At 50.8% G+C, this 25,570-nt stretch overlaps 1 protein-coding gene across 1 annotated transcript; it reads left to right on the top strand.

Moving 5' to 3' along the window:
• The first annotated feature begins 895 nt into the window (after positions 1–895).
• LOC139759997 (uncharacterized) lies at positions 896–23,488 on the top strand. The gene is made up of 7 exons (XM_071682742.1): positions 896–1,076; positions 9,523–9,801; positions 14,678–14,740; positions 18,535–18,744; positions 19,991–20,161; positions 21,190–21,398; positions 22,032–23,488. Exons 1-7 carry the CDS (start codon positions 896–898, stop codon positions 22,548–22,550), a joined length of 1,632 nt encoding a protein of 543 aa, XP_071538843.1. The 3' UTR covers positions 22,551–23,488.
• The last annotated feature ends 2,082 nt before the right edge of the window (positions 23,489–25,570 follow it).

The raw sequence follows: 25,570 nt of genomic DNA, 5'->3' as shown, positions 1-25,570 counted from the left end.
ATTAACACTTCTTCTTCATATCTGTAGCAGCAGTCAGGAGAATGTTGGGGTGTCAGACGGACGCCTGAGTTTGATTTACAGCCGTGATAACTCGAAAGAGAGAGTCGTGTGCTGAGGGCCGAACCTCACACTCACGTTAAAGGTTACGTACAGAGAGACTGTGTGGCGGAAATACTTTATGATTAATGCATCTGTTGCTGCCTTACTACTGCGTAAGCGCCGTTCTTGCTGGCAAGAAAGTCGCCCAAAAAGTCAATATCAAATTCCTATGTGCTGCCCTCGCCGTGCTTTGCAAACTGTGCGGACTGAAATCTGAAAATGTTACTGCCAACTGCAACCACAGCCGTGGGTCCCGGAGGAGGTGTCCACGTGTGCGTACCCTGCAACAACGTGGACGTGACCTTCTGGCTCGGCTGGTGAGGTACACACAGTACATCTGATGGGAGCAACGATCTCAGTCGAACCTGGTTGAGGTGGCAACTCCCTCCACCCCTCGCTAAACAACAGACAACCCCGTCCATGTTTTCCTCCTGAAGTAAGCCACGTCCTCTGGGTCCAATAGCAATAAACTCCCTATTTTCCTCCAACTGTCTCTCACTCTCCCATGTTCTATGTTCTCTCCCCTGTCACTCCTGATGCAGCCCACGATCACCTCAAACCTGCTCGAGCAAAAGCGACCATCTTCTTCGCTACAAGACCTCCCAACACAGGCAGGAAAAAAACCCTCTCTTTTCCTCCTCCCACCTCCTGAGAACCGAGCCTAACCCCACCCAAAAGCTCCCCACCATACTCTCCTCCCCGCACCCCAGCCAGCTCACGGCCGCGGCGGGATCGATGAGTTCTGGCGATATGATAGCCGTCGGGGCTCCGTCTGAACCGCACACCTTGCTTCATAATGGCTTCCGTTGTCTGGCCCAGCCTCGCCTCCTGCCCCTCTCCCTTCGCCCTGGTGCCTCTCCCGGCCTCTTGCTCGATCCTCGACCCGCCTAGCGATGGACGGGGTGACGCACGACGCTGCAGGCGTGCGACCTCCCCACTTCCCGGTGTGCCCTGGGGTAATGAGGTGCCCTTTGCAGGTGAGGTTGTGTGAGTGAGACGACGCCGTAAAACAATGAGGGGTGAGATAAAGCGCGATGTGAGGGTGTTCAGACGTCGGGTACTGATAGCGGGGGAAGGAGCGCGTGGTCTTATCAACACCAATAAGAGCCTCGCTGCTCCAGTGCCACCACCACATGCTCTGGCCTCCCTCTCATACCAGTGTGCCACCACCATCCCATGCTGGCCTCCCTCTCATACTAGTGTGCCACCACCACCACCACCCCATGCTGGCCTCTCTCTCATACTAGTGTGACGCTTGGCTCATCACGCCCACAACCACTTGCTGTTCCCACGTGCGGGCCAGACACGAGGGCTGGTGTTATATATACCTGCCTCACCCAACGCCACAGCTACGGTAAGTTACTTCTTGTCATACCAGGTTCGAACGGGTAGCTATCCCAACCAAATATATAACTACCACCACCACCACCAACCACCACCACATACAACCACTCCCTGTGCCATAACCACTACGACACACACACAAAGACAACACGTCCACCATAACCACAACCACGGTGGGTCGGCCTTCGCCTGCCTGTCAGATGCTGACGAAGACAAGAGACAACAGTGCGGCTATGGCTCAAAGCTGAGGTCGTCCTCTGACATAAGGACGTCCCAGGCGAGTCTTAGACGAGGCTAAACACCTGGCTATGGACATAAAGACTCTGGCATACATCACAGATTCCCCATCTAAATCATATAAGGAAAAGTGTTAGTTATAGAGATGTGAGGCGCTGGTTACATCTAAAGAGTCTGCGCTAGTGAGAATGTTCGCCAGTGTCCTGAAGCTGAGAATCTGTCGACTGGTTTCGTTCGGACCAGCAAAAGGAACGCTGTAATGACCCAGAAAAACTTAAAACGTTTGGGCTTTAAAATAACTCCCTCGGTGACTTGGAACTCAGGAGAGTTCAGGTGAGGTCAATGCCAGGGGTGAAAGGTTATGAGGTTTAAGATGTATGATCGGCCAGACGTAAGATAGGGTCAGTCTTGGGATGAACAGCAGGATCAGACTTCCCAGTCAAGGACGTTAACTGTGGGTGGCCTCTGCTTACCACGTGGAGAAGTTGCCATGAGGTGGGTCTGGAACCAGTTCACATCAAGGTATGAGGTGGGTCTGGATCCACTGTTCCATGCTGGGTCATGAGGTGGGTCTGGAATCAGTCCATATCAGGGTATGAGGTGGGCGTGGAACCACTGTTCCATGCTGGGTCATGAGGTGGGTCTGGAATCAGTCCATATCAGGGTATGAGGTGGGCCTGGAACCACTGTTCCATGCTGGGCCATGAGGTGGATCTGGAATCACTGTCCTATGACTTCCAGAACCATGCAAAGCTTCAAATATGAAATTCTAAAGAGGCATTCAACCGTACAAATGTACCTAAATTCTCTCTTTTTCACCGGACCTTAAAAGAATCCGCTTGCAAAGACCCAAAGTAACTGTTCACACTCATGTAAAAGTGTACGTAAACAGACTATCATCTGGAAATTACCACTGTAAACAATTTTCTTTTCATTTTCAAATGCATAAGGACCCTGGGACTTTATACTCCTGTCTTGTGTGGGGTTCAGTCATGCAGAACTGGGGGTCACAACTTCATGGCACGTAGTTGCGCTCCAAGGCGCATGCTGAGGGGAAAGTGAAGCTCTTATACCACATTCCTTCACCAGTAACTTGAGAGAGAGCCAAGCTCTGGGAAAGACAAACGAGAAGATTCAAAGAAAGCGTAGAAAGATACAGATATGTTAGATTTAACTAAGGACAAAGATAAAGATACAGACAGACTCAAACATGAAAATGTATCTTTGTAAGAGAGTATCTTTAGCACTAAGTGAAACGTCTATCCAGATATTAACGTGGTAATCAATGAATCACAGACGAGACGAAACAGACTGGAGAGTAAATTTTGTTTTAAATTAAGTCCAAAAAATAGCCAGAGCTAATCTCAATGATAGGAAAGTCTCTGTTATATTTAATAAGCTTTGCAGCGTGGACGACATATGCGCCTGAAGACATGAGATGAGAATAGTACGGATGTAAGACGACATGGCACAAGGCACGAGGATGCAAGACAGACCAAGAACGCGGGTGAACAGCCTTAGCGCACGAACTGCTGGAAGCTTAGGGGATGCTGAAATTGGGTTGTTACCAGACTGACTGTGGACAGATGGGAAGGATGGACGGACAGGCTCACACTGGATTCCAAGGACAGAGTGACAGTATCACTGACAGACAGAGAGACAAGGAATTGGTAGTCAGAGAGACAGAGAGTGAAGGCACAATAGGACAGACCAACAGACAGTGAAAGGAAGGATGGAGAAACACGCGAAGAGACAGACACACAGTGCGTGAGGGTGAGGGCTATTGACCTGGGACCAAATGACCATATGAAGGGTAACTGGAAACCTAGCGACCTTGTCCCCTCCGTTCACCACACTGGAGGATAACTGAGAACACGTGTGGAGACATCGTCAGGAGGTCTGTGTTATACTTTCCGTGCCGCGAAGGGGACGCTGAACACAGCTGAAGGTACGAGATAAACAGATTATAAATCAATGTAAATACCAGTGTCTCCACTTTGTTTAATGCCGGGAGAATCTTCACTGATTAAACACAGTTATCACCGACGACTGATAATTGTGGATCGTTATCAAAAAACGGAAACGCCTGTATGTTTGATGACGTTTTGTTTGTGTACGTTATAACGTGAAACAAAAATGGGAACTTCAGTCGATGATGATTCCGGACACGTTCGAACCCAGACAGGTGCAACACCGATATGGTTTGGATCTTTTTACCCTTCCCGTACCTTCCCCAACAGCTACCGCCTGACCCTTTGTTGAAAAAGGAAGGTTTCCAATTTTCTCCAAAGCCATTAAATTGTATTTCATCTTCTCTCGTTACTTCTCTGTCTCTTTAGACCCTTGTTATTTGCGGTATGACATACTAAAGGGATCCAGTATCTCAGGACATGGTCTAGGAGACAATAAACTGTACCTGATTCTCCTGAATATTATGCTCAACACATAATGAACCTTCTACTGAGCCTGTGTCCCGTCTCCTATACCTTCCTCGAGCAAGGTCGTCCATGTACTCCTCCAGTCGCAAGTGGACAAGGCGTTGGTGCGATTAGAACCTTGTACCAAAGAGGTAGGGGGACCAAAGCCTCGCCCAAGATGGGTGACGAGGCCAGAGCTGTGTCCCAGAGGGGTAGTGAGGCCAGAGCCGTGTCCCAGAGGGGTAGTGAGGCCAGAGCCGTGTCCCAGAGGGATAATGAGGACAGAGCCGTGTCCCAGAGGGGTAGTGAGGCCAGAGCCGTGTCCCAGAGGGGTAGTGAGGCCAGAGCCGTGTCCCAGAGGGGTAGTGAGGCCAGAGCCGTGTCCCAGAGGGGTAGTGAGGCCAGAGCCGTGTCCCAGAGGGGTAGTGAGGCCAGAGCCGTGTCCCAGAGGGGTAGTGAGGCCAGAGCCGTGTCCCAGAGGGGTAGTGAGGCCAGAGCCGTGTCCCAGAGGGGTAGTGAGGCCAGAGCCGTGTCCCAGAGGGGTAGTGAGGCCAGAGCCGTGTCCCAGAGGGGTAGTGAGGCCAGAGCCGTGTCCCAGAGGGGTAGTGAGGCCAGAGCCGTGTCCCAGAGGGGTAGTGAGGCCAGAGCCGTGTCCCAGAGGGGTAGTGAGGCCAGAGCCGTGTCCCAGAGGGGTAGTGAGGCCAGAGCCGTGTCCCAGAGGGGTAGTGAGGCCAGAGCCGTGTCCCAGAGGGGTAGTGAGGCCAGAGCCGTGTCCCAGAGGGGTAGTGAGGCCAGAGCCGTGTCCCAGAGGGGTAGTGAGGCCAGAGCCGTGTCCCAGAGGGGTAGTGAGGCCAGAGCCGTGTCCCAGAGGGGTAGTGAGGCCAGAGCCGTGTCCCAGAGGGGTAGTGAGGCCAGAGCCGTGTCCCAGAGGGGTAGTGAGGCCAGAGCCGTGTCCCAGAGGGGTAGTGAGGCCAGAGCCGTGTCCCAGAGGGGTAGTGAGGCCAGAGCCGTGTCCCAGAGGGGTAGTGAGGCCAGAGCCGTGTCCCAGAGGGGTAGTGAGGCCAGAGCCGTGTCCCAGAGGGGTAGTGAGGCCAGAGCCGTGTCCCAGAGGGGTAGTGAGGCCAGAGCCGTGTCCCAGAGGGGTAGTGAGGCCAGAGCCGTGTCCCAGAGGGGTAGTGAGGCCAGAGCCGTGTCCCAGAGGGGTAGTGAGGCCAGAGCCGTGTCCCAGAGGGGTAGTGAGGCCAGAGCCGTGTCCCAGAGGGGTAGTGAGGCCAGAGCCGTGTCCCAGAGGGGTAGTGAGGCCAGAGCCGTGTCCCAGAGGGGTAGTGAGGCCAGAGCCGTGTCCCAGAGGGGTAGTGAGGCCAGAGCCGTGTCCCAGAGGGGTAGTGAGGCCAGAGCCGTGTCCCAGAGGGGTAGTGAGGCCAGAGCCGTGTCCCAGAGGGGTAGTGAGGCCAGAGCCGTGTCCCAGAGGGGTAGTGAGGCCAGAGCCGTGTCCCAGAGGGGTAGTGAGGCCAGAGCCGTGTCCCAGAGGGGTAGTGAGGCCAGAGCCGTGTCCCAGAGGGGTAGTGAGGCCAGAGCCGTGTCCCAGAGGGGTAGTGAGGCCAGAGCCGTGTCCCAGAGGGGTAGTGAGGCCAGAGCCGTGTCCCAGAGGGGTAGTGAGGCCAGAGCCGTGTCCCAGAGGGGTAGTGAGGCCAGAGCCGTGTCCCAGAGGGGTAGTGAGGCCAGAGCCGTGTCCCAGAGGGGTAGTGAGGCCAGAGCCGTGTCCCAGAGGGGTAGTGAGGCCAGAGCCGTGTCCCAGAGGGGTAGTGAGGCCAGAGCCGTGTCCCAGAGGGGTAGTGAGGCCAGAGCCGTGTCCCAGAGGGGTAGTGAGGCCAGAGCCGTGTCCCAGAGGGGTAGTGAGGCCAGAGCCGTGTCCCAGAGGGGTAGTGAGGCCAGAGCCGTGTCCCAGAGGGGTAGTGAGGCCAGAGCCGTGTCCCAGAGGGGTAGTGAGGCCAGAGCCGTGTCCCAGAGGGGTAGTGAGGCCAGAGCCGTGTCCCAGAGGGGTAGTGAGGCCAGAGCCGTGTCCCAGAGGGGTAGTGAGGCCAGAGCCGTGTCCCAGAGGGGTAGTGAGGCCAGAGCCGTGTCCCAGAGGGGTAGTGAGGCCAGAGCCGTGTCCCAGAGGGGTAGTGAGGCCAGAGCCGTGTCCCAGAGGGGTAGTGAGGCCAGAGCCGTGTCCCAGAGGGGTAGTGAGGCCAGAGCCGTGTCCCAGAGGGGTAGTGAGGCCAGAGCCGTGTCCCAGAGGGGTAGTGAGGCCAGAGCCGTGTCCCAGAGGGGTAGTGAGGCCAGAGCCGTGTCCCAGAGGGGTAGTGAGGCCAGAGCCGTGTCCCAGAGGGGTAGTGAGGCCAGAGCCGTGTCCCAGAGGGGTAGTGAGGCCAGAGCCGTGTCCCAGAGGGGTAGTGAGGCCAGAGCCGTGTCCCAGAGGGGTAGTGAGGCCAGAGCCGTGTCCCAGAGGGGTAGTGAGGCCAGAGCCGTGTCCCAGAGGGGTAGTGAGGCCAGAGCCGTGTCCCAGAGGGGTAGTGAGGCCAGAGCCGTGTCCCAGAGGGGTAGTGAGGCCAGAGCCGTGTCCCAGAGGGGTAGTGAGGCCAGAGCCGTGTCCCAGAGGGGTAGTGAGGCCAGAGCCGTGTCCCAGAGGGGTAGTGAGGCCAGAGCCGTGTCCCAGAGGGGTAGTGAGGCCAGAGCCGTGTCCCAGAGGGGTAGTGAGGCCAGAGCCGTGTCCCAGAGGGGTAGTGAGGCCAGAGCCGTGTCCCAGAGGGGTAGTGAGGCCAGAGCCGTGTCCCAGAGGGGTAGTGAGGCCAGAGCCGTGTCCCAGAGGGGTAGTGAGGCCAGAGCCGTGTCCCAGAGGGATAGTGAGGCCAGAGCCGTGTCCCAGAGGGGTAATGAGGACAGAGCCTTGTTCCAGATGGGTAATAGGGACAAAGCCTTGTCCCAGAGAGGTAGTGAAACATGACCTTTGTCCTCTTATGGGTGGCGAGCCCTGCACCTTCTTGCACAACACGTGTCCATGGTTGCACTGCACGGACAGTGGTGCGACTGTACGTACAAGCACGTATGGCTGTACTTCAGGAAGAGCAGCGGTACGTGCGGAGTTGCTCAGCATTTGTGAGATAGAATTTATCTTGAGCAAAGACGGCATGATAACTGAAGCAAGGTCAAGTTACTTTTTTTTCTTTTTTTTCTTTTACCTATCTAACCCCCATGAGAATAATGACCACGGAACGACACGGGTTGCCCCGTCGGGCTTAAGGGTCGTGCTTTTGTGCTCCAGGCTCGTACCGTCGTGCTCAAGGGCCGTACCGTCGTGCTCAAGGGTTGTACCGTCGTGTTCAAGGGTTGTACCGTCGTGTTCAAGGGTTGTACCGTCGTGTTCAAGGGTTGTACCGTCGTGTTCAAGGGTTGTACCGTCGTGTTCAAGGGTTGTACCGTCGTGTTCAAGGGTTGTACCGTCGTGTTCAAGGGTTGTACCGTCGTGTTCAAGGGTTGTACCGTCGTGTTCAAGGGTTGTACCGTCGTGTTCAAGGGTTGTACCGTCGTGTTCAAGGGTTGTACCGTCGTGTTCAAGGGTTGTACCGTCGTGTTCAAGGGTTGTACCGTCGTGTTCAAGGGTTGTACCGTCGTGTTCAAGGGTTGTACCGTCGTGTTCAAGGGTTGTACCGTCGTGTTCAAGGGTTGTACCGTCGTGTTCAAGGGTTGTACCGTCGTGTTCAAGGGTTGTACCGTCGTGTTCAAGGGTTGTACCGTCGTGTTCAAGGGTTGTACCGTCGTGTTCAAGGGTTGTACCGTCGTGTTCAAGGGTTGTACCGTCGTGTTCAAGGGTTGTACCGTCGTGTTCAAGGGTTGTACCGTCGTGTTCAAGGGTTGTACCGTCGTGTTCAAGGGTTGTACCGTCGTGTTCAAGGGTTGTACCGTCGTGTTCAAGGGTTGTACCGTCGTGTTCAAGGGTTGTACCGTCGTGTTCAAGGGTTGTACCGTCGTGTTCAAGGGTTGTACCGTCGTGTTCAAGGGTTGTACCGTCGTGTTCAAGGGTTGTACCGTCGTGTTCAAGGGTTGTACCGTCGTGTTCAAGGGTTGTACCGTCGTGTTCAAGGGTTGTACCGTCGTGTTCAAGGGTTGTACCGTCGTGTTCAAGGGTTGTACCGTCGTGTTCAAGGGTTGTACCGTCGTGTTCAAGGGTTGTACCGTCGTGTTCAAGGGTTGTACCGTCGTGTTCAAGGGTTGTACCGTCGTGTTCAAGGGTTGTACCGTCGTGTTCAAGGGTTGTACCGTCGTGTTCAAGGGTTGTACCGTCGTGTTCAAGGGTTGTACCGTCGTGTTCAAGGGTTGTACCGTCGTGTTCAAGGGTTGTACCGTCGTGTTCAAGGGTTGTACCGTCGTGTTCAAGGGTTGTACCGTCGTGTTCAAGGGTTGTACCGTCGTGTTCAAGGGTTGTACCGTCGTGTTCAAGGGTTGTACCGTCATGTCAGTGCCAAACCCCACCTAGTCTTGGCGGTCCCAAACCCCACCTAGTCATGTCAGTACCAAACCCCACCTAGTCATGTCAGTGCCAAACCCCACCTAGTCTTGGCAGTGCCAAAGACCCAGTCTTGGTGCCGCCGGGCCGTAACGTCTGTCCTCAGCCTTTCATTAAGTGTCATAAAGTGAGGGGCGGAGGAAAAAAGTAGGTGTCTTCATGTTGCCGGACACAGGGGGAAGGGGGGGGCAGGCCCGAGCACTCCGGGACGCCCTCCTGCTAATGCTTAAGGCTGATTGCGCTCTACAGCGAGCAAAGTAATTATAAGTGGGGCAAAGTGCTGAGCACATATAAGTATTCTCGTGTTTCGCAGTAAAGAGGTTCGTATAAGTACTAGTGCGCTGGGGGAAAAAAGGTGAATTCTAAGTGTCACTATTCTAGATATAAGTAATATATAAAAGTACTCTTAAATCTTGTTAATATTTCAAGAGAAGAGATTTAAGTATGAACATTTTCTAAGTAGGGTCATCGGCCAAGCGAAATCAGGGATAAGTAACTTAAGTATCAAGAGGAGGTCTTAAGTGTAGTGGTCTGACATGATGTCTTATGTGATACTAAAATTTTTTTGATATTCTGATTTCTTAGATTATAAGGACTCTTAGGTGTTACTTAGAAATAGATATTATTCTATCTATTTTTCTAGTGTCACTTGGGCGATCAAATTATCTGTATGTCTGAAATGTTGATTAAGGAGGTGTTGATACGTGTGCAGGTGATGCTACTTTCAATGTTCCTTCTGATATAATGTTACTAACTGATCACAGTTACCTTAGTTATGACACTTAACCAAAGGACATTTATTCCTCATCCTCGGGAAATGTTACATACCAACTGTTCTTAATGTAACTTACCTTAAAGTTATATTACTTACCCCATAATCATCACCAATTACCTTAGAGTACTTACCCATATACTACTGTTACTTACGCATCATTCACTTAAGTTACTTAAGTATCTTACTTCTATCACAGATACAGCAGTGCTACTTAAACTACAGGTCTTACTGTCACTACATACGCTTCTACTATTTACGTGCTCCAGTGCTCCTTTATGTTACTTCTACTGCTCCTTCCGGCAGGTTCGGTGGGGAGAGGTCTCGTCTGCCGCTCCGTGACGGTCTACCGGCCCCCGGGCTTCCGTTCCCGGATCCCGCCCACGGTTAGTGTGTGTAATTACCTACTTGTGCAGTACGGGGAAGGAGTGTTACACTCGTGTGTGTGTGTGTGTGTGTGTGTGTGTGTGTGTGTGTGTGTGTGTGTGTGTGTAAGATGGTACGACCCTTGGGTATGATGGCGAAAGGAACGTTTTTGGCGCCGTTCAAGATACGGTTTCTTTCCAAAACTCGTTGTTTCTCCCTCTGGTCACAAGCTCTCACTGCTGGCGTTCGTTCATGGCAACTGGTCCTTAATACACGGGGGATTTAACGTGGCTTGGGTGCTCTGGGGTGGAAGGGGAAATATGGGGTATCAAGAACTGCCTCATCATTTCCAGGAAGAGTCAAAGCTCAAGAATACCTGGAAATTCCTGGTCGTCTTCATAATGCAGTGGTCGAAGAACCGTGAATCTGCATTTCAGAAGCAACGAGGAACACCTGAGTCTCCGTTCCAGGAGATAGTAAAGAACAATGGACCTTCGTTCCAGACGCAACAACCCCTGGATTTTCGTTCATTGAGGTACAGAAGAACTTTGGATCTTCATTCCGCCGGCAGCAAAAGAAACTGAATCTTCGTTCCAGAGGTAATGAAGAACCCGAGGTCTTCGTTCCAGAGGTACTGAAGAACCCGAAGTCTTCGTTCCACAGGTACTGAAGAACACGAGGTCTTCGTTCCAGAGGTACTGAAGAACCCCAGATCTTCGTTCCAGAGGTACTGAAGAACCCGGGGTCTTCGTTCCACAGGTACTGAAGAACCCGAGGTCTTCGTTCCAGAGGCACTGAAGAACCCCAGATCTTCGTCCCACAGGAACTGAAGAACCCGAGGTCTTCGTTCTAGAGGTACTGAAGAACCCGAGGTCTTCGTTCCACAGGTACTGAAGAACCCGAGGTCTTCGTTCCACAGGTACTGAAGAACACGAGGTCTTCGTTCCAGATGCACTGAAGAACCCCAGATCTTCGTTCCAGAGGTACTGAAGAACCCGAGGTCTTCGTTCCAGAGGTACTGAAGAACCCGAGGTCTTCGTTCGAGGACCTGATAAACACCTGAACCCTGTTCCAAAAGGCAACATCTGGGGATATGGAATGTCTGCTTTCCAGGAGGTTCGCAGCAATGCTCTGAGGTTGAGAGACCCTCACTAACCTAAAGTGGAGGCCATGGCACCATTCCAGGCCGAGGAATTCCTGCTGCGGCTGCTGAGGTATGTGGTCTAATTACCCGGAGCGTGATGACGCCAATCATGCCCTAATAAAAGAGACATTAAACTCACTAGTTATGGCGAGGAGTTGTGACTAGCCAGTCAGCCAGTTTGTCAGCCAACCAGCCAATCAGGTCATGCACTCAGGGCGACGGTCACCCTTCCAGGTAATCAGATCACACAAGTATTACATCTTTCCACGTGACCTGCCAATTATGAGGTCACACACACGCCTGGAACGTAAGGTAATGCGATCAGCCAATCAGGTAACGGGCAAGACACATCGGATGATCTGTCGGTCAGTAGTCAATCGGGGTCACGAACCGGTGCCATCAGGTTCATCCGTCTCGTCCACCACATCAAATCCATCACTCCAACGACCAATCAGATCACATGCGGATCGCCCAGGACGTTTATGAACCACAAAGTCAACCCAGAATCGAAAACTCCTGGACACATTTCTCCTCCGAAAATGGTCGCCTGCTACAATCGCATACGAAACGGGTTAGTTGTCGGATTATGTAAATGATCTGCGTGTAAACCAGCCGACAGGTAAAATGGCAGAGTTGTGCTGCGAAGGAATGCCACATACCTGCTGGGATGACATGTTAACCCTCTAATTCACATCTGACTCATCGGAATTACTGAGGCGAAAATACTGCCTCGTGACATGTCAGGCATGCAAAGTACATGAGCCGTCACACACACACACACACACACACACACACACACACACACACACACACACACACACTGCGTTTTGTGGATAAGACATTGACATTGATCCAAACAAAGGTCATGAGAAATTGCACCGTACGTGCTGAACATGTGTACCTATACATTGTACAGGCCACTTGAAGAACTGTTCAAAATATCTCCCCGGCAAAGACCAAGTGCCGAAGAGGTGAGAAAAGGCTAACTCGTCATGCCTATCTTTAAGAAAGGCGAGCGGGAAGAGGCACTGAACAAGTGGTATATATATATATATATATATATATATATATATATATATATATATATATATATATATATATATATATATATATATCAAAGTGTTGGGCTTTAAAAACAAAATATAATTTTCTGTGTACACTAAGCTGTGTAACAAGGGCTGTATACCCTGGAGGACATACACTAACACGTTAATAAAGGGAAAAGAAAAAAGGGAGTAGGAGGGGGGGCAGCTGCCTCCCCTTCTGTTTTTCACGACAGGACCCACTTTATTGAGGTCCACCTCCAGAAGTGGCAAAAAGGAGCGGTCAGGAAGACAAGTGTTTACTCACGAGGGGAAAGACCTATGATAAGGGTGGAAGTCTCGAGCAAATGTTTTGGATAATCGCTTGTAAGTCTCCCTAACCCCAAGATCTCTCATGCAATACAGCGGTATAATTATCGATACAAGGAAGACCCCCTGACCAAGTTTTTATCAATAGTTTGGTAACTATTTCAAGAAATACAACCGATGTTGTCATAGTCCAACACCTGACACCGTATATCAGTAAAATGATAAAAAGAGAATCAAATACGATAGAAGGATATAAATACAGATGAAGACATGGATGAATACTTGCAGATATACAACGAGAGAGAGAGAGAGAGAGAGAGAGAGAGAGAGACTGACCCCTTGCCATGTGTGGATGTGGTAATCTTGAAATGAGTTGGACGCACTTTAAACCTAGCCAGGTTTTATGTTAAACCAGGCAGGTGTCTGTTAAACCAGGCAGTTGTAGGTGACACTTACTCGACGTCTGCTCGATACACCGTGTATTGTACAGTGTATCTTAAACCAACCAACTGGACGTTAAACCAAATTTCGGTTTATGGTACCCGACCTGCGGCATGTTAAACCAGCTCAAGGTGTGTGTGTGTGTGTGTGTATGGTTCATCCTTCCGTGTGTGTGTGTGTGTGTTTACATGGCACACCCGTGTGCCTTACCCATCACTGGGGACAGGCGGGGGCTGTTCTAACCCATCACACACGTCTACACTCCCACTATCCCTTCCCTCCTTCCTCCTATCCCGACCAACCCTCCCATCCCTTCCCCCTTCTTCCTGGAGGAGGAGGGACGAGCCCACTGACATTTATCAACAATTTGCATGAGTTTAATTGTGTGTGTTGGAGGCGAGGCGGCGACCCGCGGCACGACATCTTCCGTGACGCAGCCCCGCCGATCCTGGGACTCGACCTTTGACCTCCAGCCGCGAAAATAAAGGTCTGGGGGGAGGGGGTTACACTCCCCCCCTCCCTCAAAGCCAGATTCCTGCCTTCATTAGCTCGATGATTAAAGCGACTTCCGTCACAGTAATTGTGGCTTTACGCAGCGCGCGGACCAATTGTCTGCCCACAGGTACGACGCATGTGTGTGTGTGTGTGTGTGTGTGTAAAACATTTCGACCTGACACAAGTCCACTTTAGAAGGTACAATACAAAGGCGGACGCTGGACTGTCGTCTACACGGGGCAAGCGTGGGTGACCCCCGGCTGAAAGCCTCGACGTTTTCTTCTCTGATTGGCCCGCCCGGTGCTCCTCGCCCCGCCCCCTTAGGTCCTGTCACTCGTTTCATTCTTTGTCGTCGATTCTGACGCGCTGACGAAGCCAGGTCTCATATCACCGGAAATTGCTGCCTTGTTAATGTTAGCGGCTTCAAGCGCTTGCATCATCATATTCACCTCTTCTGTGATGTTAGTTTTGCTTCGTTCCAGCGCGGCAGGTGTCTATAATTCATTCAAATGCACCACAGGGGAATTAGAATCGTTCTATCGCTCCTCAAGTCAGCCATATACTCTGCGATTCTCCTCGTCAGCCCACGTCCAAGTCTCTCTAACATAGCGCGATGACAGACGCCACACGGAACCTTGTATACGGCAGGGTGTCGCTACCCCAACTGTTCTGTTGACGCCTTATGATACCTACCAACTTACTCGCTCTCCACCCCAAACTATGTGGCACATGTTGATGCCTGTTTCCTGCAGGAATTCAGAAGTGTGTGGTATTGGGAGTACATGTCACATGTGTGTCATTTGTAACACCTAGCGCGGCTGTAGTTCAGCCGTGTGTAAGTGGTTGAATATATAACGGTATGTGTGCAAGTTGGAGTTACAGACGTCTGTCCGGGGGTTTAAAAAGTGTGACGCTTAGATCTGTGTGAGGTGATGCAGACATTCTGTTTTGGGTAAGCCAGTCCTGTAACTGTGTGATGTAATGTTGCATGCTCATTACTGCCCAAGGAGTGTTCATGTTGCGGTGGTATGTGGTGTGATTATGAGGTCATCTGCGTGTCCGATGGCCTTCATGACATGGTCTGCAGGAGGCGGGATACTGAGGAGGGTTGGAGAGAGAAATGCCATCTGGGTCACCCCATTCTAGAGTTTAAGGATCTGGGGGGGGTGAAGCCTCTAAATATAAAGTTCTATGTTTATGATTACGACATACATAAGCACATGTTATCGTACACAAATATCGTTCCAAAAGGGCACAAAAGTATCGTACATGAGAGAATGTCATCGTGCATATACAAACAGGATCATACACGGGGGCATAAGTTATCGCACACAGGGGAAGGGGGTTGCTCCAACACGTAGGGAGAGCCATAATTATTCACTAGGTTTCCATCACAATACACAAGAGACTGAATGTGAAAAACCCACGAAGTGTTGTCATTGGTGTTCTCTCTACCCCCTGCAGACTATGGCAGCGACGCCAGTACGGGGCGGTACTGCGGCAGCCTTTGGGCCCACGCCACACAAGGTAAGTCCTGGTTCATGCACCACGACGCTACGACCCTTAAGCACGACGCTACGACCCTATTCAGGGAAGTAAGACCCTAGAGCACGACTTTGGAACCACTGAAGACGACGGTACGACCTCTGAGCACGACGGTACGACCTCTGAGCACGACGGTACGACCTCTGAGCACGACGGTACAACACTAGCTAAGTTATATTCCATCTTCCTTGTCCAACTTCTCAGTAAAATTAACTCCCTTTCGCTATACTTGGCCTCATTATTTTGGTAGATATAGTTTTCCCTCGCTTTTTTTCCCATCAGCTCCCGTCACAATAGACATTTGTGCGATGATTTCCAAAAACATTTCTCTTCTAGAAAGTCAATAAATCCACAAATATAAGTGACTCCAGGAAATCCCAACTCTCTGTACACGTCCCAGCATCAAGAACAAGTGTACACGTACGGGACACACATCTAGAAGACTCCACGCCAGCCAACACCGCGGCAAGCCGCAGGCGTCACCCCAGTGATAATAACGCCGTGAAAAAATATGGCCCCCGAGATATGAGGGAGCCTATCGCAGCCCGTTAAAACAATTTGATTCTTGGTTAAACCGTTCGTGGATCCCGCAACGCATCGGGGTGCGGATGTCGCCTAATTGAATCCGTTTTTTGCGTTCGCGTGGGGATCCAGAAATATTTTTCCTAATCGTTTTCCTCTACACGTCTGAGGCAAAGTATTGATAAACACAGATATCCATGGCTTTTATGAACAATATCATGATGTTTAGAATACGAAGTCCTCTTTAAAAACCAGACTTGAAGAGGAGAAAACAATAAGTACGATGGCATCCTAACCCCGGGGGAAACAATCCAAAACTGCTGCCGTCCGAAACAATACAAAACCGGCCTGAAGGTTAAAGGGTCGCACCCCCCTCATCTCGCGCCTCATATATTCAGTGAGGGTTTAAATTAGGGCACTTACACCCAGTTACTCTCGTACAGGGGGCGCTAATGGCTTTATAACGCCTCTGTTCATTTATTAAGCGAGGAGGCTTAGCGTGCTGGCTGCGCTTTGATCTATGCTCGCCCCGCCCAATCCACCCAACGCGCTTAGCAAAGCATCATTCACTTACTTTATTAATTCTTATGGCTGGATTGCTGGGGCTTACTTAAGGCTCGTTTAATGTTACTTAACGATCCACTGCTCTTGTTTATGGGTCACTTATTGCTACTTAAGGCTGGCTTGTCGGATCGCGCAGCTATGAATGACTAGTTTGTATCACTTACAAGGCTTTCTTTCCCAATGCCTCACACACACAAATACATATGCATCGTACTTACTCAAGCCTCACTTATTACTTAACGGTGGTTACATGGCCTTACTTTTGGTACACTTATCACTACTTAAGGCTGATTTCTTGAACTTGAGTCAAAACAATGTAAGACGTGTCTTGATAAAATGTACAATAAACTACACGCCCGAAAGCTCATATCTGGACGAGAAAAAATATAATGCCTCTGACACCATCAATAAAAAGGTCAGGTACAATGGCGATGAAGTCGATATTTTCATATCTGAAACATCACTAGTGTGTTCCAATGACACACACACACACACATACACACACACACACACACACACACACACACACACACACACGCACATAACTTGAACTACTGCAGAAACACCATGTGACAACTTTGCCGAGTCAGACACAGACATATTGACAAATTCTCTGTTCTAGGATCGAATCCTAATCCAAAATATACCACTGCGAGATGATTCAATCGTCGTGTGAGAAAGAGAGTCACACACGACAGCTGCGAAAGAAACTGTTGGGAGCCTTAAGGAAACATTGTATTCTAAAACGAATCTCAAGACATACCTTAAACCTTACGTTGAACTTAGAGAGTCGGTTCTGAATCTCACTCAACAGTAAGACTCAGGCCACTCACTAACAGTGGTGGAGGCCGGCGACAACAGATGCCGCAGCCCCTGTTCAACAGAGAAGGTACTCCCCCATCCTGTGTGTATCGATCCGGCCCGGCAACGACGCGTGTACACTGTATCCGTTGAGACGGACGCCACTGGCTACGTTAGCCCAAGTTAGGGTTTTATCTCGGGCTGGGTTAGGCCATGCTAGGCTGGGTTAGGCTGGGTTAGGCTATGCTAGACTGCGTGTTCAATCTTGGGCTATGTTAAGTCAGGTGCTTATTTCATGTTTGAGTTGAAAGGGGTTAGGCTCGGTTAAGTGTTTATGCATATATGCTGGGCTATGTTAAGTTAGATGTTTGCTTAGGTTAGGTCAGATGTTACTCCTATGCTAAGCTTCAGTTAGGTAGGTTTTGGTATATTGGTTTACGTTAGGTTAGGTCAGATGTTAACCTATGTCATTAGGCAGGGTTAGGCAATACTGGTCTAGCAATGTTGAATACGAACCCTTACGTTACTCTTTAAGTTTTGTACTAGGCTAGGCTATGCTACGCTAGGCTTGGATCAAATGAAGTTATAATGATCTTTTCTGCCAAGTCAGATAAGGAAGAAAACTTACTAAGCCAATCTAGGTTAAGTCAGGCTATGTTAGCCTGCTGGTTTCTGTCTACTTAGGATAACAATCTATCTTGACCTGTTTATAAGAAAAAAAAAATCATGCAGAATTCATCCAATCAGCATCACTACAGAGCCTGCAAGACTGACCAATCAGGACCCAGCATAGGCCCCATCCTAGCGTAATTAACCAGTTGTTTTTCCTTAGCCACCTCATAAAGACTTCTAGTTTGGCAAGGTAATTACCTTTGTCACTGGTGCCTTGATGGTTCGGTAGTTAGGAGGTAATTGTCTCGAGTCAACTATGGTCCGCTGGTTCGGTAGTTAAGATGGATAATTGGCACGAATTATTCTGATGAACTGTGCACACGTTGTGAGGCCGTGAATGGCTAATTGTAAGTTAAACTAAGAGAGAGAGAGAGAGAGAGAGAGAGAGAGAGAGAGAGAGAGAGAGAGAGAGAGAGAGAGAGAGAGACTGTTGTACAGTGTTTCAATGACAGCCCTAGTGCTGGCTACACTGTCCTTCGGGGTTTGTATGATAACCTCAGTGTTGGCTACAGTGTCACAGCCCCCTAAGTCGTTACGTCGATTTAAGAAACCCAAACCTTCCCTTCTAGGAACACTGGACCGCTCCAGCCTTTCCATAAAGAGGCGCGGAACCGTTCTCTTCCATCTAGAACCCCTTCCCTCTCACTTCCGCTATGGCCAGAGTCTTACACAGACACACTCCAATTCTAACTCTCTTAGAATCCCACTCCTTCCTTAGGATCAGCGAGATGGTCTCTGCAGTACGGGGGTTCGAGGTCTGTGTGACCCAGATCTGATCCTCTTCATGATTTTCGTGAAACTTTTGCTCTATGACAGGTGACAGCCGGTGTGACGAGTCTTTTCCTCCGAAACTTTTCCTCTGGCTTCTCCGCTTCCCTCTGTTTCACAACGCACAGCTTCCTTTCCAGCCAACCACCCACAACAACCTCTTCCAGCCAACCACAACCTCTCCAAGCCACCCACAACCCCTCCAAGCCACCCACAACCCCTCCAAGCCACCCACAACCCCGACCAGGGAGGTACGCTAGCAATACTACCCGCCTGGGTATCGGGATGGGTACTGACCACTGGGCAGGGAGCCAGCACTTCAGTAGCTGTCAAGTATCCCATATCCTTTTTTTTTTTACTTTGTGTGTGTGTGTGTGTGTGTGTGTGTGTGTGTGTGTGTGTGTGTGTGTGATGTCGAGGGCAAATACTGATCCCAGGATCTCTTGCAGACTCGGCTGACTTCAGCGGCGGTGCAGGCGTGGGGAGCGGCGGGTTCCCCGCGGGCGTGTGCCCCCCTCACGAGGACAGCAGCGCCCCAGGGCTCCACCACAGGGGCACGGATCCCCCCGGAGCAGCAGCCCCCGGCAGCAGCAGCACCAGCACCACTACGACCTTCCACCAGCAGACCGGCTCCCTCCTGCATCACCCCTCGCTCTCTGGTAACTCCCTGGCCTTCGGTTAACTCTCTAGCCTTTGGTCGAGACCCTGGCCTTCGTTTAACTCCCCAGCCTTTGGCTAAAGTCCCTTGCCTTTGGTTAACTCCCTAGCCTTCGGATAAGTCCCTGGCCTTTGGCTGGCTACGTCCCTGGCTATCGTTTGATTCACTGGTCTATTGATAAGACCCTGGTCTTTGCTTATTCCTGGTCTCTTGTTAAGCTCCTGGCCTTACTTGACGTCGCTGGCCATTGATCAAGTCGTTGACCCTTAATATCACACGCTACTGGCCCTTCATTAAGTAGCTGGCCCTTGATCAAGAAGCTGACCCTTGATTAATTCGCTAGCTACTGAATTTTAAGAAGCCTTCCGCAAAAGGAAGAGCAAATGATCAACGCGCTATTTAGGACACCTCACATCACTACCTCTTCATTGAGGTTACAGTCGACGAACATGAAAAGCTTCATTCTGTAATATGGTTACAGGAACTCCAGAAAAACCCTCCCTTTACTATTGTCTGAAATGCTGCTTGTTAAATATACGGTGTTATCTCCGTAGACATTTGCGCCAATCGCCGGCCTATGTACGACAACCCAAGTGCTGTGCTACACTGTCACTCGAGGCCTCTACATCCAGTGCCTGGGTTTCGAAAACAACCCTGGTCGTTTCGTCCCCATAAACCTCCCAGTACACGGCCAGGGACGGCCCCAGTACCCCCCAAGTCAGCCTCAAACCTTCTACAAATACTTACTAGTACACGGTTAGGGATGGAACAGTACGATACTAGTACATACCAGTGCGTGGCGAGGGACGGGCCCAATACCGCCCAGTTTGCTTCATCCTTCTCCAGTCCTCTCCACTCCTCCACATGACCGGATCCCATGTTGCCTGACGAATTCCCTACTGTCATGGAAAGAAGAAAGATATTTTCAGACAAGTAAAGATTACTTTTATTTACAGAATATCAAATTTTGTACAAGATTTGCGATGTAAATTTTCCTTGAAGTGCTATGTGCACCCGGATCAACATATATGTGGTCTGATTAAATCCTGAACATGTATACATATCAAACTAAACTGCCTATTTATGGTTTAGAATTAAACTAGTATAAACAGGTTTCATTCGGAGATCTATTTCATGTCGCTCAATACCATATTTGAGGTTAGAGAAACACTTGGTTTCTTACAACCATCCAAGAGGATTCGAATCCCGAGTCTCATCTCATCTCCCTAACTGTTTATTTCTTGCAGTGGGGGAGGCACGCGGGCTCCTGGGCGGCCACACACCATCGCAGCAACTGGTGGACAGCATCAGCCAACAGCAGCAACAGCAACAGCAGCAGCAGCAGCAGCCTCCAGCCGTCCTGGACACAGTGGAGGAACCAGTGTCACAGCCTGACTCCACACAGCCTCGCCTGGATGGTAAGACAACACAGGATGCGATGACCTTACGACACCCACCACCATGCTGCTCTGACCTTACGACACCCACCACCATGCTGCTCTGACCTTACGACACCTACCACCATGCTGCTTTGACCTTACGACACACGCCACCATGCTGCTCTGACCTTAGGACACCCACCACCATGCTGCTCTGACCTTATGACACCCACCACCATGCTGCTCTGACCTTACGACACCCACCACCATGCTGCTCTGACCTTAGGACACCCACCACCATGCTGCTCTGACCTTATGACACCCACCACCATGCTGCTCTGACCTTACGACACCCACCACCATGCTGCTCTGACCTGACAACACGCCCATGACGATTCCAAGACAAAGTATAGGGCTCCAGCTTACGACATAACAGGTTAGAGTAACAGAAACGCTTGACACAACAGACTGTAGTAACAGAAGCTTCTGACACACCATGCTGTAGTAACAGGAACTGACGACTCAACATACTGTAGTAACAGCAACTCACGATACAACAGACTAGTAACAGGACCTCAGACCACAACAGACCATAGTAACAACCTTACGACACAAAAGAACGCAATAACAGGCACTTGTGATACACGAAACTGTAGTAACGGGACCTTACGACACAAAAGAATACAGTAACAGGCACTTGTTACACAAGAAACTGTAGTATCAGGACCTTACGACACAAGAGAGTGACTGAAAGCTCTGGGTGACACCTCGTGTCAATCTGAATGATGATGGTGATGACCAATGAGATTTCTAGACCACCTTAACCCCTTCTCTTCCTTGACCTGAGGTCTGTGTAGCAACTGAGACCTGTTGTGTGAATGTGAAGAAAGTTGAAGTCCAGAGAGGAGACCCTACGAGAACTATGACCTCCAATGACCCTTTTATCCAGCCTTTCACACCAAAAGATAATCTTTTTGTGACCTTTAGAGTATACAACCACCTTATCTTGTTCTCTGATGTCTCCTGACCCGACTTGACCTAACTCCCCGTGTTCGACCCGCCGACAGAGAGCACGGACGAGGAGGAGCGATGCACCGTCGGGGTCGTGGAGGAGGAGGAGGAAGGGGGCGAGTCAGGAGGCAAGAAGAGGAAGAGACGCATCCTGTTCACCAAGGCCCAGACTTACGAACTGGAGCGTCGGTTCCGCCAGCAGCGGTACCTGTCGGCCCCCGAGAGGGAACACCTGGCCTCCCTCATCAACCTGACGCCCACGCAGGTGAGAGGGACGGAGTAGTGTAGGTACCCCACTCTGGTGAGAGGGATGGAGTGTTTTAGATGACCCACACTTCCAGGCCAAATGAGCCTTCCAGTAGTGCCCACGTCTGGGGACACGACCCTCGCTTGTGTTATGTAATACAACACAGTTTTGTATCTTGAGCAACACGGATTTCTATTCAAGTGTGTTTCTGGTGAGTGTTTCTGGTGAGTGGTTCGTATACGTTAATTACAATAAAGTTTGACATGTGAATCAATGAAAATTTGCTGGACAGCGGAGCCGAAAGCATTCGCTTGATGAATCCCAGTTCCCACTTTCCTCTCTTCCGTTTTTCATTATAGGATATCTTAGAATTACCTGATGATTAAGAATAATCAAAAATTTGTTTGAAACAACAGATTTACCAATGATATAATGAAGTCGTTCTTTCCATGTGTCCAAACCACTTCAGCACACCCCCTTTTAGATGTCTCAACCACACACCATGTTACTACCACCTCTCTCTCTCTCTCTCTCTCTCTCTCTCTCTCTCTCTCTCTCTCTCTCTCTCTCTCTCTCACTTCGCACCACACACACACACACACTGTCCTCACACGTGTGCAGCACTGGTTGAGGTGTGCGTCTGTGTTGCAGGTGAAGATCTGGTTCCAGAACCACCGGTACAAGACCAAGAAGCAGCGGGCTGACCGTGGCGGTATGGGGGACCTGATGCCCCTCACCTCCTCACCCCGCCGCGTGCCCGTGCCCGTGCTGGTCCGTGACGGCAAGCCTGTCCCCTCACCCCACCACCACCACCACCATCACCACGCCCAGTTCAACACCCCGTCAGCGCCCTACACCTCGCCCTTCCTCGACGTGGGCGGGTACTACCAGCAGGCAACCGCCCACATGCGAGGCATCAGCACCACTTCCATCCCGCCCGCCTCCTCCGCTTCCTACGGCGCCGTGGGCATGATGCCCTCGCCCTCGGCCTACACCAGCCCGACCTTCCAATCCAGCCAGTACAGCAGCCACGCCCTTAACTCCAGCGTCGCGCCGCCCGCGGCTCCGCTGCACTATCCCGCCCCGACGCCCGTGCCGGACGCCCCAGACCAAAGCCTCGCCCCCACGCAGTACTCGGCGACGGGGTTCACCTATCAGGCCCAGACTTAAAAGGGGGAGCATGGTCCCCGCAGGGGGGAAGGTCGGTGCTCTAATATTCCTGGGGAAGACTGCGGGGCTGGGTCACGCCCCGTGGGGAGCTGTGGGAGGAGGGAAGACGGGGGTGTGTGGCTGGGGAGGAAGCTCTGAGGGCTGGAGTATGAAGGAGAGCGATGCGTGTGTTCCAGGTCGGAGGAAAACAAAAAAGATGGCGACAAATCGTCTTACACAACAGTGGCGAGGCGATAGAGGGGACAACACTAGAGGTGGTAGTGTTGCGTCCGCTACCAAGGCGCAACACAAGTGATGTTAGGTACTTGTAGAAGACGTGAGAGGGATGGTGGTGATGATGATGACGATGGTTGGGAGAGACGAGTGTGGCGATGAGGCCCTTCCCTGGTGCGCCGGGCAGGTCGGGGTGGCTGGACCACACTGACTTCAGCGACCACGGGACGTGGACGGGTGACTCATGTGACAGAAGCGGTTGTGTTCCACTCGGATGGCGCGCGCGGCAGGGCGGCAGCGGCAACGGCGGTGGTGGTGGCGGCGGCGGCGGCGGCAGGGCGGCGGCAGCGGTAGTGGTGGCAGGGGAAGATGGAGTGCCGGTGATCCAACAAGTGCGGGTGGCAGATGGCAGCCGCCAACACCGCTCCGGTCACATCTCCAAACTCCCCGGCCTTCTCAACAAACTGTACTGATCAAATAAATATCTAGAAAACCGAGACTTCTGGAAGATAAAACTTGGAAGATTTAACTTAAAACGAATTTAAAATGAGAGAACAAAAATGTGTTCACTAACGTCCACTGTCCAAGGATATAAGTGTAAGTGACTGTGCCTTAACTTATAAGCTTATCTTGCTGTAGATGGTTAGGTAAACTAAAAGATACAGTTTGTATATTTTGGTGCAACTTTAAAAAATAATTGTCCGACAAATAATGTCCTAAATGAACCCTATGCATTTGATCAAACCTTTCTGTTCGGAAACCTCTCTCTAATCAAACTCACGGCTGATCTGCTGTTCATGGCTAATCAGCTGATTAAGACTATGATAATCATGGCTGACGGTCAGAAAGCCACTGCCGATCAGCCGATCACCTCTGCTACGTCAATGATACAGGCCGGGGACGGCAGTCCAGTTCTGCAAGCCATGTGCAAAGACCAGTGGCTTTGACTAGCTGGGGGAAAGACTGCCCATGACCACCCCACTGTTATAGGAAACACTCCCACATGTAGCAGGTTCACAGGTCACTAAAATCCACCATTCGTCTGTCCAAATAAAGAGAGACACAGAAACTGTATAGCTGTGTAACTCTCGTGTATAAAATGTTTCCACCAAGCATCACCAACTTGATGACTTTCCGACCTGTCCACCAGGGCAAAGACGTGTATTCCCAGATTCGCTTTATTTACTCACACGATGTTTGGTAAGGGTTGGATAGCTTCCTCCTGACCCCCCTGGGCACTGACTGCTATCAACAGCATGTACGAATCCGGTATATATTGCTGTCTTTCTGTAAATCATCAATATGGGTTGTCGCTGTTTATGGCTGTGCCCTTGATCACCTAGTAATATGGGGTCTGTCCCCTAGATATTGGAGGGGGGTAATCAACAATAGACTCTACCGTTCAAACGTCGACATATCCACAACAGCTGCTCTGTGACTGACAGTTTCCTCCAGACGAACTTGTGGAAAACTTCTGGATTCTCTCCTGCCCTGTCCACAATACTGCTTTCAAATTCTATCTGTTCCTCCTTACGTATCCTTCCGTACTCTTGCCTTGTTCTCTTATACCCTCCAGAAGCTGTCTGGTGTTCGGCCTGTATCCTTCTCCGCAGGGCATCACTAAGTCCCTTCGGATTTTGACATCCCTTACTGAACCACCCTTCCTTTACTCTCTCTCTCTCTCTCTCTCTCTCTCTCTCTCTCTCTCTCTCTCTCTCTCTCTCTCTCTCTCTCTCGTGTGTATGTGTGTCATTCCCCAACAATCATCAGCGCCAGTAAAAAAGACACGCCATTAAAGCAGCTAGCCTGGCACACGAGTTCGCATGGCTAAGTGTGGCCCAGTAAATCACCTCACGTGAGGCGCACCTCGATTAAACTGTCGGCGCGTCTTGTGTTTTAGACCAGGTGGCACGGACGACCGGGCCGTCCAGCGATGCCCGGGATAATCCTCCATGGCAGTGAGGTGTCGTCGGACAAGAACTTCAGTAGAAGAAGTTCTACGTTATCGTATCCCACAACAAACTGTAATACGTATACGTGATGATGATGGCGATGGTAAGGAGTGTTGAAGATGGCGTGGAGTATGGGGCTCTGGTCCTCCTTATCTACGTGTACCTACGACTAGATTTTGCCAAAAGGCAGGGCTAGCACGTTGCGCTCACCACACCATCCACAGACGACAGCACAAGTACATGTAATCAAGTACACTCCATCGAGGTCATCCGCAACCCTTCGGGAACTGGCGGTAGTGATGGCGTAGACAAAAACACGAGGAGAAATAAATAATGGAGTCCCTCAGGGCCATGGCATGTGCCCACGACTGTTTTGCATCTCCACGCATGGGAATAGCAAAGGAGAGGTGGGGTATGGAAGTGGCTGCAGCCGACCCAAGACCACAGGGCGACAGAATAAAAAGCTTCTCCATATTTGTACGTGAATGATCTGGGTAGAACAGTCAATCCCCCGGCTGGTTAAATGTGCAGGGTGTGGAAGATGCTAAACATCAGAGCAAATCCCTCGTCAGACGGACATCGGGCCGTCTCCATATGGTCAGTCTCAAGGATGAGGAACTGATGGAAGTTGTAAAAGGGATTATCTATTGGGCGCTTGAGAGTGTTGGCAGGCACAGGGTCCCGATGAGAAAGTGGAGGTTTGGGAGGTGGGTAAAGCAAGGAAGCTGAGCCAGTAACAACACGAACGATTTTCGTTCACTTTAAGATATACGGAGTTAACAAGACCATGGAGTATGTATAATGGAATTCTTGCACTGAAACCTGAAGTATTCCTCTTCTTTGTAACAAAGATAA

This window comes from Panulirus ornatus, chromosome 34 (genome assembly GCF_036320965.1).
Source record: "Panulirus ornatus isolate Po-2019 chromosome 34, ASM3632096v1, whole genome shotgun sequence".
Classification (NCBI taxonomy): Eukaryota; Metazoa; Arthropoda; class Malacostraca; order Decapoda; family Palinuridae; genus Panulirus; species Panulirus ornatus.
This window is presented reverse-complemented; position numbering and strand designations above follow the sequence as displayed.

Bases quoted from the DNA above. Each gene is read 5' to 3' on its own strand.
- LOC139759997 (XM_071682742.1), top strand. From the start codon at position 896: ATGGCTTCCGTTGTCTGGCCCAGCCTCGCCTCCTGCCCCTCTCCCTTC. The intron at 18,745-19,990 runs GTAACTCCCTGG...TATTTCTTGCAG, and splicing joins GCATCACCCCTCGCTCTCTG to TGGGGGAGGCACGCGGGCTC. The intron at 20,162-21,189 runs GTAAGACAACAC...ACCCGCCGACAG, and splicing joins CACACAGCCTCGCCTGGATG to AGAGCACGGACGAGGAGGAG.